Raw genomic sequence first — 18210 nt, 5'->3', positions numbered from 1 at the left:
ATATGTTAACCTTATTTAAATATTACAAAATGGTATTTTGACTATAGCAGAACCAAGTTAACTTTCAGTATCTCACATAATTTCACTATATGATATGAACTTGGTCGGATTTTTAAAGAGAGTGGTGTATACTGTTCAATGTTACAGAGGTCTACTAGATATTTATTTTACAGTGGCCTTTTATGGACCAACGTCAAAAATATACTCAAGAGACTTGGTTCCTACATATTTTAATGAGATTATTACGTTTATGGGATTTCAGACCTCTGAGAGCCTAACAAATGAATGAAAAATATAATTGTGGTTTAGGATGTTTCTGCCCAGAACTTTACAGTGTACACTGAAAAAAGCACAACTGTTTGTCTCCCTGAGAGCTCATTGCTCTGTTGGATTTGATGGCTAAATTTTCCAGCTGTTACTAGTGATTTTTGGATCCATCATGTTGGGAATTCAAAATAAGACCCTTTTAAAAGGCGTTTTTCAAAAACTTTAAAGTTGCTTCTCTCTGAGTTTCACTCTGCTTTGTAAAAGCTGTGAAAGCAGATAGGCAAAACCAGCAGGTAATTGTTTTAGAGTATCTTGGACACTTGGCAAACAGAGAAAAGCTTAAAAAAAATTTGCCCTGACACCATAAATTCTGACAATTTTGTAACGATAAGGATTATCAGACTATACATTTAAGACATTCACATCTTAATGATGAAGTTACACTTTTTGTAATTGCAACACGGTATTACTAGAGTTTTGAAGTTTCATGGTACTATGTGTTTTATGGCATAACTTGAACTTTTTATTCCAAGCCTTTGGGATGTATTGAGTTACTCTCTGCAGGTTGCTGTATTGCTATACACATGAGACAAACATTTTACAAAATAAAGATCGGAGTGAAGTAAATGATATACCCACATTAGGACAGTAGCTTATCTGAAGATCAAAAACTTGTCTTTGTTTTTTTATTAACTTGTTTACTGACTAGTTGAGGCAGGTAAAGTTGTCCATGTGGTCAGAGTGACTCCTCCAATGTTCTGTCTCATCTACAAGAGAGTTTTTTCTTTTTGTTAGATTGCATGTGTGAGCTTACAGAGTTAGACCTGAAGTAATAGCTTAGAGATCTATGTGTTTACCTAAGTAATAACATCTTATGTTGATGAGTGTCTTAATTCAAGAAGAAGTTATTTATAATCAAGGAATTATGTCAAGTCCTTCCATCCTGACATTTTGGAGTTAAGGGGGACTGTTCACAATCTGATACAAGAGATTATAGTATTTACACGTTTAAAGATAAAAGATTAATATAAATTGTCTTTGCTTTGAAAACTTTTCACTAAGTAAACATAAACTCTCTTCTTAAGATCACTTTGATTCACTTATCAATTGAGCTTAGCTCAGTGTGTGGGAGTCCAAATCTGGTCTCTCCTTAGGCTGGAAGGAAAACACGAAAGGGGTGATGTTTTCCAGCACTCATGCTGATGTAGATGGCAAAGAAGTGTCCCTTGAAGTCTTGCCCTCCCCAGCCTCCAAGCTGAAGAGCTGGACAGGCTGCATCATCATTCCTTCCTTTTCATTCTGTGTGTCAGGTTTTGCTCCTAGGGAAATGAAAGCCTGGGAGATGGAGTGTGCCAGGGTTTCACCACGTGTGCGAACATGAGATGCAATCTACGTATGCATCCTGGTCCCAGAGCCCACAGCTACTTGCAGGCTTACAGTTTAAACGTAGCCTTAGCGTCTGACCTAGTCTTGTACTGGTCAGAGGCAAATGAACTGGGCAAAGTAAATGAGTGGGTACAGCATCGACCCTCAGTTAGCCATGGGCAAGTGCAGACGAGGGAAACCAAATGCTTCAGACTAAAGGACCTCATGGCTTAGCCGTTTGAATAAATGACTGATTGTGTGACTGGTTTCTCACAAAGTCCTCAAACTGCTCATTAAACATTCCCATCGTGTGGCTCTCCAAGCTGAGATAAGAAGTTGGAAGAAAGATTTGTTTGACAGCATCATGAAGTATGTCATGAGGACTCTGCTTGGGGAAATAGGGATGAAGGGGGTTGATTAGCGTAACATGAAGAATGAAGAAATGTTCTTCGGATATTTGGGCAGGATAGAAGAACTTACTTCAGCAGGCTGAATTCAAGGAATGAAGATTGCTCTGGAGAGACTGTCATAGAAATCTAAACCTAACCTTGCTTGAGAACACCTTATGTAATCTGTACAAGCACCAGGAGCGCTTTTCCGATTTTTGTAACTTCAAAATGAAGTTTATCTGTTCAGTTTTTATATGGAAGATCTGTTACAAAGTAATTCTAAATGGATTGTTGTAAGATTTCATATGCTTTCTTAGTAATGTAAGTTACATTCTGTTTCATCTCCACTAATTTCATTTGTTCCTCCAATGCAATTCTTTCACCACTTCCAACAAAAACATTGTTTGTGCTTCAGAGGCGTGATCCCTTGTGGACATTGTGTCTGAATTTTTTTGTACCTATTTCTAAAAACCACCCTCAGATTGTTTTGGTTTAGTTGTTTCCTTGATCATATTTGCTGCTGTTAAAGGTTCTTGTTCTTAATATGAACAAGACTGTCCAGACTGTAACTGGTTTTGAGAGTGTGTGCTCATATGTCATTTTTAAATGGTCTGCAAAGCAGATATTTTTAGACTCCTTTTACCTGTGCATATTGCAGAAAGTGACAGACTTTTAAATCATTTTTGATTTGCCAACTTGTTCTTAGTGTTGAGCAAATGCTGTAATTTGGACCAGTAATAAACTGCTGTTGCAGATGCTGTGTTTTGATTATTCAGATTCTGTGATCTATTATCTTGATTAAATACACCATATTGCAGTTTGTAGGTTCTGGTCTAGTGCTCTTTTTACCAAAACTCTTACAATGATAATTACATATTATCAAAGATTAATTATACTGTAGTTCTTATCGAACTTCGTATTCATTTCCTGTTAATGCATGCTGAATTATTCTTTTCTCCCTTGATGGTTTGTTCTTAAGTAGCTATGTGGTCTTTTTTATAATTTAATGCAGATTACAAAGACAGACTAAGATATTCTCTGAGCTCATCAGAGTCTTACTGTATTATAAAGTGATACTGCCTTCAGAGGAAGGATGAGCTTTTTAATTAATACAGGATTTGAACAATGATAAGCCTAATACATTTCCAGATTTCTTGTGGTAGCCCATTTTCAAAGCACAACAAACACTGCATGTTTGCTAATTATATATATATGACTGTTGCTTTCATAATACTACGGAAGGAGAATTTGGAGGTAAGGGAACATGTACTCACAAGCAGCATTCCTGGAATTCAGTTTTGCCTTGATGATTCCCTTGACTCAGATCAGTTTAGTGTTTGTGTTACCAAGCAGGAATTTCAGAAGTCTTAATACCAATAACCAGTACTGTACACATAATGTAGTTTGACTCTAATCCTGTTTAAGCATCTTACATGAATAGGAGCGAGCTCCTGCTGCCTTCAGTGATGGACGCTGACTACCCTGAAAAACGTTGGTATTTATGGCAAGTTATTTAAGCTGTGAATCAATATTTAGGCTCTTAAATTTAGGCTTCTTTCTTTACAGTCTTGGCCTGGTCTAAAGGATTCTGTATCCAACTCCAGAAAAAGACACAAGATTTACAACACTGTCCATCTTTTAAGAGTTTCCTGCTAGCATTTAATGTTCTAGTTTTAAGATGCAACTTTCCCCACTGGAGAATTAATGTGACATGCTAAATGTTGCAGAACATCAGCATTGAACTCAAAGGGTAAACCTTGAGCCTGTTCTGCTGAATATTAAGCTTCTGACTTCTTATTCTCATACATGTTTCTGTACGATTTGCAAAGGAGGTGAATCAGAAGCAGGATTGCTGTGTCAGAAAAATCACCATTCCTGGCTTTCCTGTATTGGGACAGCTGAGAGGTAATTCAATGGATCATAAGAGACATTGTAATCACCTAGTGAGCAGAGTTCAGTTAAAAAAGAGGAAATAAAATCAGATGCCACGCTTCTCAGTTATGTCAGCATTTATAACACTGATAATTACCACGAGGGAACATGGGATTTGTCCAGCTAGAAGAGAAGATAATCAGAAATGGAATTACAGCGGTACAGAAATCTGGCTTTTTCCCTAATTTATCAAAACAGTAAGGACGGCTCCTGTGACATCTCTGGATACAAGACACTTCAGGACAGCTCTAGTATTTTGGGCTATGTCTTACGAGTAAAGTGAAATTATGAAACTTTTGATACCGTGTGGTTGTTCTTACACCTCTGAAACAACACTGATGGCTGGCGATGTGTCTTCCTAGTGCACTTGAGTCTGCATTCATCATAGTAAACACTCCGCAAGTTCTGAGGACCTTTCAATATGCATCACTGGTAAAAGCCACACATAAAAATAAGTTGTGAAAGCAATCTGTATTTCTACACATTTGAACAGAATAGGTGTCAGATCTGAGGATTGCATCTCCAGTGTTAAAAGCAGTGTCTAGTAATAAAAGCCACGTCTTGGCCATGTTATGCACAATAAGCAGCTGACGAAAGGGGTGGTTGTATTTCATACCTATAAGCAAGAAGACAAGGGTAGCTGCTACAAAACAGCTTACAGTTATGAACAGAGGAATAAAATACAGGCTGGGGCCGATAAATTCCGTCACTTGTCTGCACAGGTATGAGATGGTTATTAAATCACTTTATTGTTTCTCTAGGAGCTGTAGTACTTCAAGATTGACAAAATATTTAAATTTTATATACTGTATTTCTCTATATAAGGCAACAAAGGGCTTTAAATTTTCTTAGCCATGGCACATGCAATCCGTACCACTAATTTTACTGAGCATTTTTGATAAGCTTGGATGTGTTCCTGGACAGCTCTTTGAGAGTAAATTTTTAATTGGTGCCTGATTTGGCAGCACAGCAGGGAAACTCTTAATAGTTCTTTCCACAGTGTACTTCAGCCTCAAAATTTGGGCTGATTTAAAACAAGTGTTCAGTTACCCTGCTAATGCAGTCCAGATTGAAAGAGAAGGAGTTTCAGATACCATTATGCTACTTCTGTGCTGCATTTTCTGTAGAAGTAAGGTTGAGAAACTAAATTACTCGTACTTGTTAAATTAAAAATACCCTCTTCACGCTTGCCTCATGTTCATGCTGTTGTAACCCACATCTACGCCGCTGCTACAGAGCGGAAGCATATGTTTGTCCTCTTCAGCTCATTAGATCTCAGTTATTCTTTTCTCCTTATTTTTTATCTCCTGTGGAAGAATTTACTTATCAACAAAAATATCCCAAAACCTCAGAGTTCAGCAAAATAATGTTCTTGGAAGGCATCATTAGTCATATGTCTCTTTCATCAGATCTGTAGTACCAGGTCATGGGAGGAGTTTAAACTGGGTGCTTACAGCCTTGGTTGTGAACAAGAGGATGGGGAGGGCTGTGTGTTTTAAAATTAAAAGGGGAAACAAAACAAAACGCTGTTGCTGCTGGAACATTTGTTTCAAAGAGTGTGACCTGTCAAGGCATGTCTTAGAAGTGACTGCTGGCAGGGGAAGGTAAGATGATGCCATGGGCTGGAAGAACATTCACATCTTTGTTACCCGACTTCTCCTGACCAGCAAAGGATAATTTCCTTCTAAGATGAATATAAAGAGCACTCAGATTAAAAGGTTTCGTTAGAGATGTTCTAAGCGTAAGAAGTGGTTTGGTGAAAGGGCAACATGTTCTTCAGAAGGCTCAGGCATATTTGGGATAGAAATGCTAAATAAATCAGGTGGAGGAAGAGGGAAGCTACGATGGCTGAAGGTTATCTGGGCTGTCTGCTCCACCATGCTCATTAAGCTGAAGTCAAAGTGCAGTTTTCACTGATAACACTGGCCAAGTATTTAATGCCAGTGTGAATTTCCATAGCTATTTCACATTCTAGTTTTACCCGTGGGAGGAGTTACAAAATTTTACATAACCTGCATTCTTCCATTTTTACTAATATCTGTGGAAATAAAACATTACTTACAGTCCCAACAAATCTATAAAGGAACGCAAGATGGATTAGGAGGGATTGGTGCTTGTTCTGCTGGCAGCTGTTGATGCCTTTAAATTTCAGTTTCGGTGTTTGAAAAACAACACATTCTTTCTCAGATATGGAGCTTATTTTCAGGTAAACAACGGAGCAGATAGAGCCAGTATAAAGGCTGCAGAGCCCACGAGACAGTGGCGTTAGTAGCTCAAACAAAAGGAGGCACACGAAATAAGCTGGCACACGCTTACTGCTGCGGTGTCCTCTGGAGCTCGGGAATCCTCCTTCAGTTTGGCTCGTGTTGATGTCAACAAGCTTTGGGCCGAGCTTTCTCAAAATGTGTTTGGAGAGTAAGGGTTTTTTAATCTCTGACGGAGACCATACTAAAACAAGAGTCCAGGAATAGAAATGCGAAATAGTTGGTATTTGGTATGTGCTATAAAGGATGGGAAACAGTATCTTAAAAAAATCCAGAAGTTACCTCTTGCATTTTCTTTTAGTTTACATTGCGAAGTTCGTTTTACTAAAATTAAACATTGAAATATCCCTTTTCTCTGGAAGGGTAAACTGAATTCTCTGCTATCTCCTGCCCCAGCCCTGTCCCTTTCCCTCCATCACTGACCGTATCTGCAGCCTCTTCCACACGTGAAACATCTTGTTGATGACCCAGTTCAAATCTCAGGCATTTTAGCCAGATACAATTTTGCTGATGTTTCTAATGGAGGAAGAATGTTTTAAAGGTAACAAGGAGGTGAGCTGTCTTTAATTAGAAGCCTGGGAAGCATAAGCTATTGGGAAGGTGTTTCATCAGCAGCTGACGAAGCAAAGCACTGAGCTGGGGATCCGGAAGGGCTGACCTGCCAAATAGCAATGGCTTCTTCACAAAAGGAAGCTTACAGGTTAAGTGATTAGTTACTACCATTGCAATATTAATTATTTCTATCACAACACAAACTTCTGTTTGAAGACAATGTTCTCTTTACAGTATGTAAACCAGCACAGGAGGCTTTGCAGGTTGCTCTTCCCTCCCCCGCCCCCCCCCCCCCCCCAGCTTTGGTGTTACTCATTTCACGAGATAATTTCAGAATTTTTGCAATTATGAAAGTGCTTTTTTGTTCTCCTTACCGACAGCCTCTGATTTTACTTTGCGTGTGTTTCTCTGTTTCAGGCACTCAGGGGGTTGCGCCACCCCCGCCAGCCCCTGTTGTTGGGTTGCAGACCCCATCCACTGGCCTCTTGGGTGCCCGGCCTGGTTTGATACCGCTCCAGCGACCGCCCGGAATGCCGCCCCCTCCTCTGCAGCGGTTCCCCTTGATGCCCCCGCGACACATGCCTCCCCACATGATGCACAGAGGGCCCCCGCCAGGGCCAGGGGGCTTTGGGATGCCACCCCCCCACGGAATGAAAACCCCCTTCCCACCGCCGGGTCACTTTGTGAGACCTGGGGGGATGCCGGGAAGCGGGGGGCAAGGCGGACCCGAGGAAAACAGAGATGGGAGGCAGTTCAGGAACGACAGGCAGACGTTCACGTCTAACAGAGACCAGGAAAGGTTTGGAAGGAGATCTTTTGGAAATCGGGTAGAAAACGATCGTGAGCGCTACGGTAACCGCAACGAGGAAAGAGATCACGAGCGAGGTGGTAATCGTGACAGGCGAGACTGGGGACGAAGAAGCCCTGAGCGCGACAGACACAGAGACTTGGAGGACAGGAACAGGCGGTCCAGTGGCCACCGAGACAGAGAGAGAGATTCGCGGGACAGGGAATCTCGTAGAGACAAGGAAGAAAACCGAGGAAAGGAGAAATCGGAGGTGACAGACAGGGCAGATGGCGACAAAAACCATGAATCTCATAGCGGCAAAGTGGAAGACGCAGACATTGTTTCTGAACTTGCTGCGGGAGAGTCTGAACCTACAGGTGCAAAACCCGTGGAAGAGTTACCATCCGAGGCTACCTCATCTGTGGAACACGCGGAGAAGGATCTGGGCTCAGTGGCGGAGGCTCCTCGCTAGAGACTGGACGTTGTCGAAAGGCGACAGTGACATTTGTTGGAGTGTAGAGCTTTAGAGTTGTACAGTCTGCTGTATCATATTTGCTTCTGCTTATATCACAGCCCCGCGGTAGTTGGTGGGGAATTGTAAGCAATTTGATTGCTTCCCTTCTATTTAAAATAGCCACAACATAACATGAGATACTGAAGATATGATTAAAATATTACTCATTTTTGCTGTAACTTTTTTAAAGTTTTGACTTTAAAAAGTTTACAAATCAGAAGTAGAAGTGCTTTCTATTTTTTTTTTAATTTAAGAAAAGGTAACGGTGAAAGCTCCTCAAAACAATAGGGATGTGTTTTTAATAAACTCTATTTTCGTAACAAACTTTAACGTGTGCTATTCTTCCTACACTGCACTGAAGTGGAAAAGGAGTGTTCAACATCTTAAAGTTGGAACTGTTAATGCTGTACTGGAGTCTAAATTAGACTGTTTTGTTTATATTTGTTAAAGAGAAATACATCTGTTTGTGTAGCTATTCACAGAAGCAATTTTTTATTTGTAACTCATCTTGGTTTTTAGATTGCTGCATTTTAATGATCTACTTGACCATACTAGGTAAAAGTTAGTGGTTTTAAAATGTTAATTGAAGAGTTAACTGTTTAGTGTTTGCAATGCAATCCACTTTTTTTTCTTGATGGTTTTTTTCCTTTTCCCCCTCTCCAACTGGTTCTGCGGTCAATGTTGCCCTAACTGCCTTTTTTAAAAATGGACACCTTCAGCCATAATTGGTCTGCTCTGCTTGTGATGTTATAACAGTACCGTGTGCGGTGGCTCAGGAGCACACCAGTTCAGCATCTCTTGTACCTGTTATTCCTTGATGCTTTCTGGAAAGCGGGGAGAAAGAGAAATCAAAGACACCAAAAGACAATGTAAAATGCTGACCTGTTTTTTAATGGGGCTGTGAAAAGGGAGGTGGGAGGACGCGCAAGGATTTTAAATGCTGCCTCTTCAGCCACACAAGCCTGGGCTGCTGCGGTTGTCTGTGTTGATGTCTTACCTCCTGTAATCCTGCAAGAGGTAGGTGTCACATTTTTACTGTTGTACCTATGGGACTGATGGACAAAGAATGAATTTGCTTGTATTTATCTAAGTTTTACCATCTCCTCTCCATATCACTTAAGTAATTTCGTCAGATTTTAAGAGGACAAATACTAATCGGCCCTTCAGGCACAAACAGTGTTAAAAGGCAGCTGTGCCGTGGTGAGCAGAGCCCAAGCCCTCACAGTTCTGCCCTGAAGCAGGCTCCTCCATCAGCCACACTTAAGCATGTTAAACTTGAGAAGCCTAGTGGAAAAATTGTGTGAATCCTGTGCATATTTAATTTTTTTTTCCTTGCTATAGATGTGTTCTACTTTTAAAGTTGGTTTTCTTCCCCTTGAAGGGCAGCTGATTTTGTACATCAGTGCTTTTTCATAGCTGCTCTGTGGCAGAGGGATTTTTTTTTCTCGGGGAGGGAGAGGGGTGGGAAAGCAAACGTGGAGTTATGAACTGGGGAGAGGACATATATTTTTATGTTCTTGCAATAGCAGAATAAAGAGAGAAAAAAAATTGTTTACATACTGTAGTGAACTCAGCTTCCATGTGTTAAAACTTGTGTCCTTAATGTTTGTTTCATGCTGGGCTAGCAGAACTAACTTTTCATACAGAGCCAGACATTTATGTCTTATGTTTAAAACTTGTCCTAGTAAAAACTGCCATAATTCTGTAAGGAAAGAGGATTTTTTTTAAATTAATACACTTTCAGTAAAAGGTTGGAAGACAAGAATGAAAGAGACAGAAGACTTTTCTGTTCACACAAATGCCACCTCACATTCTCACCGTTTCCCTTTCTAGGAAATGGAAATCAAAACCTTGGACATGCTTTGTAGAAGTTTCATAATGCCTTCTGAAGCAGTAATTGTATAGTGAACCTGCTGGGGATGCATCTTTAGAGCATCACCAGTGTAACTGCATCCTACCCTTGTCCTTGTACAACTACCAAACTTCCAGCTTTAAAAGAAGACAAGCCAGCAATTTGTACTGAAAGATTAACTAGCCTAGTGCAAGCATCCATTACTCATAATGTATTACAGCATTAGTAATTACTACCTGGGTTACCAAGCCTCTGCCTGCCAGCTGCAATAATTTGTTCATACATAAACTGAGCATTAAGTGCATGTCCTTCAGTACAGCATTGACTCCTAGGCTAGTGTACTATGAGGTATGTAACCCAGCAAGAGAAAACAGGCTTTGAAATAATGATCTAGACATATTGGGCTTTCAAAGCTACAAAGTTCAGCACAGAGAAAGGCTGGAAAGGAGGCAACAGCTCCTACAGTTGCTAGTTTCCCCCCTCTGGGAAAGGGGAGATGACATAACAGTCCTACAAAGTTCAGGAACACAAAGAATGATGGTGGTATTTGTGGGTCTTCTGCATCCCCTGATGCTTGAGCAGGGAGCTGAAGGGTGGAGTTACTGTCTTAATTCTGCTGCAGCAGCTGAATGAGAACATAGACTAATCCCCTGGAAGAGGTACAGGTGGGTATAAACTGTACACACAATTGCTTGCCACCTGCAATGAATTTCAGAAGTGCTTTTGCAATATTCTCACTATACTACCAGAAGCCATTCCATCTGTAACATGCTACAACCAATTACTACCATGAATATCTCTTATGTACCAGATAAAGGAATGTTGATACAAGTCTTCATTAAAAGTAATAATTTTCTCAATTAAAAGACTTGGAAATCTGTGTTTAAGAGGTACATACTAGTTGGCACTAGTATATAGTGATTACACATCTGAAAAAGCTCTATGAAATTAAATACATAACTTCTGGCTATGTATATCCTTCTTAAAGAAACCTATTCCACACAGCTTGAAGAAGTTCTCTTCAACACACCCAGACTTTCACTGCCCCCCAGGCCTCACCTCTCACTGATGGGAGCTGCCTGCACCTGCCAAACAACCCAGCCCACACAGCCAGAGCTCCAGGCAAGGCACAAGGACACATGTTGGAACCAGGTCATTTATATGCTCAACGCTTTCCCACCACACACACATCCCTTGCATCCACATGCAAGCGTCACACGTGCCACGCACTACTACACTTCACAGCAAGAAGGTATTTCTGCAAAGCAGTAATTATCCTTGGGTACATCAAACTCCTGCCTCTAACACACAGAAGGGGTCAGGTTATTTCCACAGAACATGGGATTCTGTCACACAGGAACACACAAAAATGCAAATAAACACTGGCAGAGCTCTGGTCTCAGTCCTTCCAGGGTTGCTAGCTGGAAGGAACTTGCTGGATGTCTAGATAATTAACCACTGACAGGAGGAAGTCCAGGCCCACTGTTCCATGTTAGCAAGTCAGCAGGTAGGGGTTTGGAGTTTATTTTCTTTCAAACAGCAAGACCAAGGTGTATTTGCCCAGCAAGTTTATTACACAAACGTGAAACCTACAAATGCTGCAACTTTGCCAGGAGGAAGCCCTGATACATAGAGTGCCTACTGCTCTTTGAGTAGTCTTGCTAGAGCTCATTGTTATACATCTTCTCATTACACAGGAGTTCCAGTTAGTGAAGTTATACTTAATGGTTACAGCAGATGCTTTAGCAGAAGACTACAGAGACATTCCATCAGGGTCGCTTTTAATTCCAATATACATCATACAAAATTAAGTCAGTCTTCACCAGTTTAAATGATAGTCAGAATGCAGAATAGTAATGAGATTAAGTGATAAATCTTTTGCTTACACAAGGAAGGGCAAGTACAGCACTTGCAATGAAACACAGCCCATTTACCACTGTCATCTTAAGCATTATAGGTACAACACTTAGCTCTTCGCTATTCCAATTACACCACAAGCTAAACGAGGTCCCGCATTTCCAGTTAATTTGCTCTCATTATCTCCCCCTCTACCCAGGTCATCGCGTCTTTCATGGACCTAAAAGAGAATTGAAGATAGATACCTTAATTTATATTATTGCATAACTAAACATTTTTCACTACTCAGTAGTAGCAGCAGTGATGAAGAGTATTGCCAGCTACCAGCAGGGTCTGTTACACAACAGAGAACCTATTGTAATTAGGTAATGCTGAATGCCAAATTGATACTCATGCTAAAACCTAAGACTAGACTTGGATGAAGAGATGAGTTGCCTTCAGCAGAATTAATTTGAACTGGAAGTCACCAAAAGCCCACGTTTCAAAGAGCTACCACCCGTCCATGAGCTAGCTTGGCGCTGACATTCAAGTTCACCCTTGCAACACGAGGGTGACTGCCGCATGGCAAGTGCAGCACCTTGGCCTCACCACCCAACGTGCTGCACAACTCATCTCCCAGCTCCTTGGCCATCAGTCCAAGCCTCTTTCGTGCAGGAGCACCTAGATCTCAGCATGTACTGGAGTCCCAGGGGAAACAAGACTGACAATGCTTATCTGTGGCCAAGTCCACTCAGCCTCTTCCACCCTCCTTCCCAGGGGTACCAAGGCACCAGTGACACCAGCAGCTACCAGACTGATGCTAGTGGCCAGCATCCTGCAGTGCCCACTGCCATGCCTTTCAGTGACAGTATTTGTGCCAGGCTGCCAGCTCCCTCCATCAGTTTGCTTTAGTCACACACAGCTGGAAGAAGCAAAGTTAAATGGGGAGGAACACCTTCAGAAGGCAGGCAGAAAATCAAGCTCTCACAGCAATGAAGTGCCATACGAAGACACACAGGACTTTAAGGCAGGGCTCCAAAGAACTCCCCATGTTGGACCAACTTGCACTATCAGTTCTATAAACACCAGGGACCCATCTCCAGCATCAAGAAGCCACCACTTGCTGAAAAGACTGCTCTGGTGTTCCTCAAAGCATCCCAGTAACACCAAGACACTTACCACCATGGTACGCCCAATGATGCAATGTGGTCCACTAAGAGAAATGATGCAGTCTTCTATGTCCACTTCCGCCACACCTCCTTTAGCAGTTACATTGCCAAGGTCTCCCACATGCCTACACAAAGATGCAGAGAAACTCAGAGAATGCTTGGTTAAATTTAAAGCCCTTCTAAGTGATGGCCTGAACAATACAATACCCATAGTTACAAGACTCAAGTATTCCACCATCTTAGCTTAAACAAGCACATGTGTCCTCATTTATAACCACCAGTCAATTTTGAACACTTCCACTATTTTAACTCCTTTAGTTCAATGGATGACTAAAATTCAGCCCTAGGTAGAACTGGAAACTGGAAGGTTAATCACCTTTAGGGAAAGGAAGGCCATATTCCCTAGCAAGCCAAGCTAACAGTACACAACTCTTAAGCTAAGAATTCCTCCATGCTGATTGCACTTCCCTCTACTCAGAAAGAACGTCTCTCAGACTAGGTGAAATGACCTTTACTGCACATAAAAGGTTTGGTGTAAGCACTGCCACTACTCTTGAGAGCTTCTAATATCTATCATGAATGAGCTATTCCACAAGTGGCTACAGACTTTCAGTTTAAATAGGATTAGTAAAAACCATTTGTCAAGTGACGGGTCAAAGGGGATGTGCATTAAGCACTAGCTGTGTTCTAATCAGTATCAGGAATGACTACTTGAGTTTACTTGGCATTTTCCCCATACACTTGGCTTTATACCCTATCAGAGCTAGTTCTCCACTATGGCTCCCCCTTAAGAATTAATCCTCAAGCAGTTCAGCTTCATTGAACATCTGGATATTCCAGTGGATTGTTTCTTTCAGATCTGCCTCCTCCAAAAGCAAACAAACATTCAATCAAACAACAAGATGATGTTCTGCAAGACTCTTCTATCCAGATTCAGAACCTCGAAGAGCAACTTATTTCTGAAACTCTCAATGCACATCGGGTGACCAGCTCAGCCAAACGCTGACTTAAACAGCATAGTGCCAACTTCATACTTTTAAGCAAGTCCCATAAAACCAGGCCAAGGGCAGTTTTCTCTTTAGAAATTGACATGATTTAAGCTTCAGTCCAATTGTTTCAACTCTGGACTGATAAAAGCGTAATCTAGTTCTTAAACCCTCCTAAAGAATTCCCCAGGCTATGGCTGCCTGAGCAGGCAGGTAACACAGAAGCAGAATCTGACAAAGCAGAAAAGCAGAAGCCATGATGTTAATGTAATTTTGACCTTTAGCACTGGAACAGTTGGCTGCACCTGAAGCCCATGAGCACACCATTTCATGCTGCTCCCTGACCCAGACAGCTGGCTCACAGCAAGCTTGCTTGGCCTAGCCTGCAACTGATCACTCAGGTACTAACTAATCAGTCACAGAAGCTGCAGTTACAGACAAATGTGAGAGTTCAAAGGCTCATGACAATGCCAAGTTGGTCCTAATGCTACTGCAGATGCTACCTGTGCATGACCAGCCCATCTTTTACACTTGCTCCTAGCTCCACTCACTACCACACTGGCCTTCAGGTCTCACGTAGTCCCCCCCCGCACAGTGTCCAAAACCAGTCAGCGTACTACTTAAACCAGTTACTCAGGCATCAGGTCTCAAACATGCAAGGGTTCCCTGAAAGTAACCAGACTATGGAAACTGCTTCCAGGGGCAGAATTAGGTCTCAGCTCCCACTGAGGTCCAAGAGACATCCAGCATAAGCATCAGACGGTGTACTGACACCCAGCACCTGAGGAGTACATCCTGTAGGTAGCACAGTACCTAAGCTAATAGGCTAAAACCAGCCCAGCAGCCCCAATAGAAAGCCACCATGCCTGGGCACACACAGCTCTGTATTCACCTTGCAGACTGCCCTGAAGCCTCAGTGCCTTCCACTGATGACTCTGATCTGCCACATGACCATCCTGCTGCATGCAGTCAACAATCGACAGTTTAGGGCCCTGTTGTCAAAAGCTGGCCCCAGAACAGAAGCCAATCAACAATGACCAAAGAAGGTTTTAACACACGAATCCCCCAGATGCACATCCTACAGTAACTTCATTCAGTAAGAGCCTTTATTTCCTCTTCTCCCCAAGCTATGACAAAACCAAGAATATGTCCCAAAGACTAGATTTTACCCATACCATTCGAGGCAAAGTGCCTAACAAATTGCTGTGCAGTTATCACAGCCTTTGTCAAGTGACCCTCAAAGTCCTGCAGGAATTACCAGATTTCTTCTGATATTGTCCTAATATTATCCATTAAGTGGCCTCACAGGCACAAAGTTGCACTAAGCTGCTGCATGGAGCAGCTACCCGGTAAGAGGCCCCACACATTAAACTCACCTTTCTGCATCACTTGGTCCACCATGCTGCTTGCCCTCAGGGTTGAAGTGAGCACCTGCACTGGTACACCCTGAAACAGAACACAGCCATCAAAACCACCTTTTTTTTTTTCAATAGCCAATTTAAATCTGTTGCTTATACAATACACGCCAAGCGAGTCCTCCTATATCCAGAGGCAGTAAAGTCAGTAATGATGAAATAGCTAGTCTCCTGTTAGATGTTCTACTAATCCTCTGGAGGCAAGTAACCTACTACAGACTTAGAAATTTAATTAAGTTACTCATTCTGTAACACTCTGGGTTCAGTTGAAAGCTTTCTAATTTCTTAATACTAGGTTAACAGAGTATTTAGGTCAGTGCTTGGTATGTCAGATCTTGAACACAAGCCTAAACATGTTTAAAATATTAAATGGGAATCAATTCCTTCAGAAATGTCATAATTTCTTAACACAGATGTGCAGTGTACCCAAGTACTAGTTGCTGCTGCAACACTAAACGAAGCTCTTTAAAGGTGAGAAATCACATTACAGCCATAACTCAAAAGCTTAGACAGACATCTTACCATTTGTATTGTCACCAAATTCATGGACATGGAAGCCATGATCTCCGTCAGCCAAGCCATTGATTTTTCCAGTAACTTTTACTGGTCCATTGCCCTTTAATGGAGAGAATTTATGATCACCAAATGACTACAACATTAAATGGCCTTGGGTCAAATAAAGCTTCTTAGTCAACAGGATACACTAGAGACTATACTACAAGTTCAGCTACTAAGATGTGAACAATTACTTTATATTAACTGATTCTATATGCCAATACTCTATTGCACAAATTGTTCGCATTTATTTAGTAGCCTAAAATATGCTCTTCCTATTATGCAGCCAAAGGAATGCCTTTTATTAGATCACTTGCTTTTGAGAACGATCATGTACTTCCATCTGGAAGCACAAGTGACCCTCCACAGACACAGTATTTCCTGTCGCAGCCTCAACTCCCTTACCAAGTATAAACAACGGAGTGCTCAAAGGGGCTCTGGCCATTGGAGAACCAAAGCTCTGCTAAGCCGCACTCTGACAGCGGTCAACACGCTCTGTCGGCAGCGCCAGGCCGGCCGCAGGGCTGAGGGCACAGCCACAGTAACGGAGGAAAAGAGCCTCCAGGGCAGGGAAAAATATGTAGATACCAGAAGAAAAGTGTTTGCAGAAAACTAAAAGAAACAACCTGCTGGTGCTTCTCCCCATGTCACTATTTTAGGACGTGTCTGTAAAATGAGGTTTTTTTCTATAGCTGGAAGAAATCAGAACATCAGAAGATCACAGAACAGAAGGCTGATGGAAGTTTTTAAAGTGAGGCTGCCTGAAGCGCCGCGTCTCCCCAGGGCGCAAGCGCCACCACGGATGTGAAACGCGGGAGTGAAGGCCCAGCGTCGCAACAGCCCGGGGACACCCAGGGGCGACAGAGCAGCAGCCCCACTCCCTCCCACCGCAGCGGCCCAGGCCAAGCCCGCCCAGCGCAGCCCCCTCGGAGGAGGGGAAGGGAGAACTGCGCCGCCCGCCCCACGCCATGACTCAGCACCGCGGCCGGGTGAGCCTCAAGGGGACGGGGTCGCGCCCACTGCCGCCGGCCTTGCCTGCTGCTGGAAGTGGATGACGCCCTGCACCGGGCCGTCCCCCTTCATCACGCACACAGCCTTCAGCGTCGCCATGTTCCCGCAGCGGCCGGAAAGCGGCACAGAAACCACGCCACAGCACCCAGCGCCTGAGGGACTAGGGGCCCGCCCCTCCTGCGGCCCTTATATAGGGCGGCCCGTCAGCGCCGCGGCCAATCGCGCTGCGCTCGCGGGTCTCACCGCGCAATCATTACGCGGGGTTCGGCCAATGGAGGGGGGTGTGTTGCGACAGCGCGCCAATCAGCGGCGCTCCGCCCCTGGGCCAACGGGCGGGCGAGCCGGCCCTGCCCGCGGGGGGATTCGCTGTGTAGCGGCCGCAGCTGCTAGGGGCTGGTTAAGCGGGCCCGGGCGAGCTGGGCAGTGGGGGAGCGGGGGAGCGGGCCGCGGGTGGCCGCGCTCCGCGCTTTGGCCTGCACCGCGCTTGAAGTCGAGAGCCGGCGGGAACTCGCTCCTGCGTTTCACATCCGTGGTGGCGCTTGCGCCCTGAGGAGACCCGGAGCTTTAGGCAGCCTCACTTTAAAAACTTCCGTCAGGCTTCGGTTCTGTGATCTTCTGATGCTATGATTTCATCCAGACATAGAAAAATCTCTTTTTACAGACACGTCCTAAAATAGTGACATGGAGAGAGGCAGCAGCTGTTTTTTTTCCTTTTCTCCGAACACTTTTCTTCTAGCATAAGCATATTTTTCCCTCCCCTGGAGGCTATTTTCCTCTATTGCTGTGACTGAGGTGTGTGGTATCACGAACTCTCATCTGAAATGAATATGCAGTTTTGAAGTTGCCCGTTAGCAGCTTTGCGTTTCAAAATAGTCTCCCTGCCCAGCAGATGTTTTGTAGAGAAACCATCAAAGTTACAATCCGAAGCTGGTGTTGCTCAGCTGCTGACTTTTCTTAGAGGCACCTTTTGCACATAGGCAGACCATAGTAACAAGGTGGATATGCAGTATTGCAGATCAAGAGTTCTGCTTAAAATAGAAAGCGTCTTGGTGTAACCGTGGACCACTCCTTGTGTGAGGGGTGTGTAAAGGAGAGATGACAAAATATATTCTCTTCATGCTGATAATGCTGGCAAGCCCTAGAGTCCAAGGGAAGGTTAACACCAGACTCGGGGGGCGTACAGCTCTGCAGTTTTATCAAGTGTATGGAACCTTTGAGCTTTTTAAGAATGAAAGAATGCATTTAATAAATTCCTCTGGCAAAACCCATGTTGCTTGTTTTTCTGCTGTGTTGTTGATGGAGAAGTTAAATCAGAA

The 18210-nt window shown here is 43.1% G+C and overlaps 2 protein-coding genes across 6 annotated transcripts in view; one reads left to right on the top strand and one right to left on the bottom strand.

Moving 5' to 3' along the window:
- The window catches only part of SCAF4 (SR-related CTD associated factor 4), a 47565-nt gene extending 37938 nt beyond the window's left edge, over positions 1–9627 (top strand). For 2 of the 5 annotated variants that reach the window (XM_065066305.1, XM_065066314.1), the window contains one exon: positions 7187–9627. In XM_065066305.1, the coding sequence (XP_064922377.1) occupies positions 7187–8028 (842 nt within the window). In that variant the 3' untranslated portion in view covers positions 8029–9627. Of the gene's footprint in view, positions 1–1421; positions 2777–7186 lie in introns of those variants that run through there. The other 3 variants (XM_065066339.1, XM_065066332.1, XM_065066325.1) reach the window with 3 other exon arrangements.
- A 1846-nt stretch (positions 9628–11473) lies between these two features.
- Positions 11474–17207, bottom strand: SOD1 (superoxide dismutase 1). Its single transcript, XM_013370038.2, has 5 exons — positions 16919–17207; positions 15851–15944; positions 15290–15359; positions 12938–13052; positions 11474–11999 (listed from the first exon to the last, which is right to left on the bottom strand). Exons 1-5 carry the CDS (start codon positions 16991–16993, stop codon positions 11889–11891), a joined length of 465 nt encoding a protein of 154 aa, XP_013225492.2. The 5' UTR covers positions 16994–17207; the 3' UTR covers positions 11474–11888.
- Positions 17208–18210: the final 1003 nt, after the last annotated feature.

The sequence above is a fragment of the Columba livia genome, chromosome 1 (genome assembly GCF_036013475.1).
Source record: "Columba livia isolate bColLiv1 breed racing homer chromosome 1, bColLiv1.pat.W.v2, whole genome shotgun sequence".
In the NCBI taxonomy this organism is placed as follows: domain Eukaryota; kingdom Metazoa; phylum Chordata; class Aves; order Columbiformes; family Columbidae; genus Columba; species Columba livia.
The sequence above is the reverse complement of the archived record's forward strand: the minus strand, read 5'-3'. Positions and strand labels throughout refer to the sequence as shown.

Excerpts from the sequence above, each read along its gene's own strand:
- SOD1 (XM_013370038.2), bottom strand. The coding sequence starts at position 16,993 with ATGGCGACGCTGAAGGCTGTGTGCGTGATGAAGGGGGACGGCCCGGTG. Across the intron at positions 15,945-16,918 it reads TCATCCACTTCCAGCAGCAG|GGCAATGGACCAGTAAAAGT; the intron begins GCAAGGCCGGCG and ends TCTCCATTAAAG. Across the intron at positions 12,000-12,937 it reads TCATTGGGCGTACCATGGTG|GTCCATGAAAGACGCGATGA; the intron begins GTAAGTGTCTTG and ends ATTCTCTTTTAG.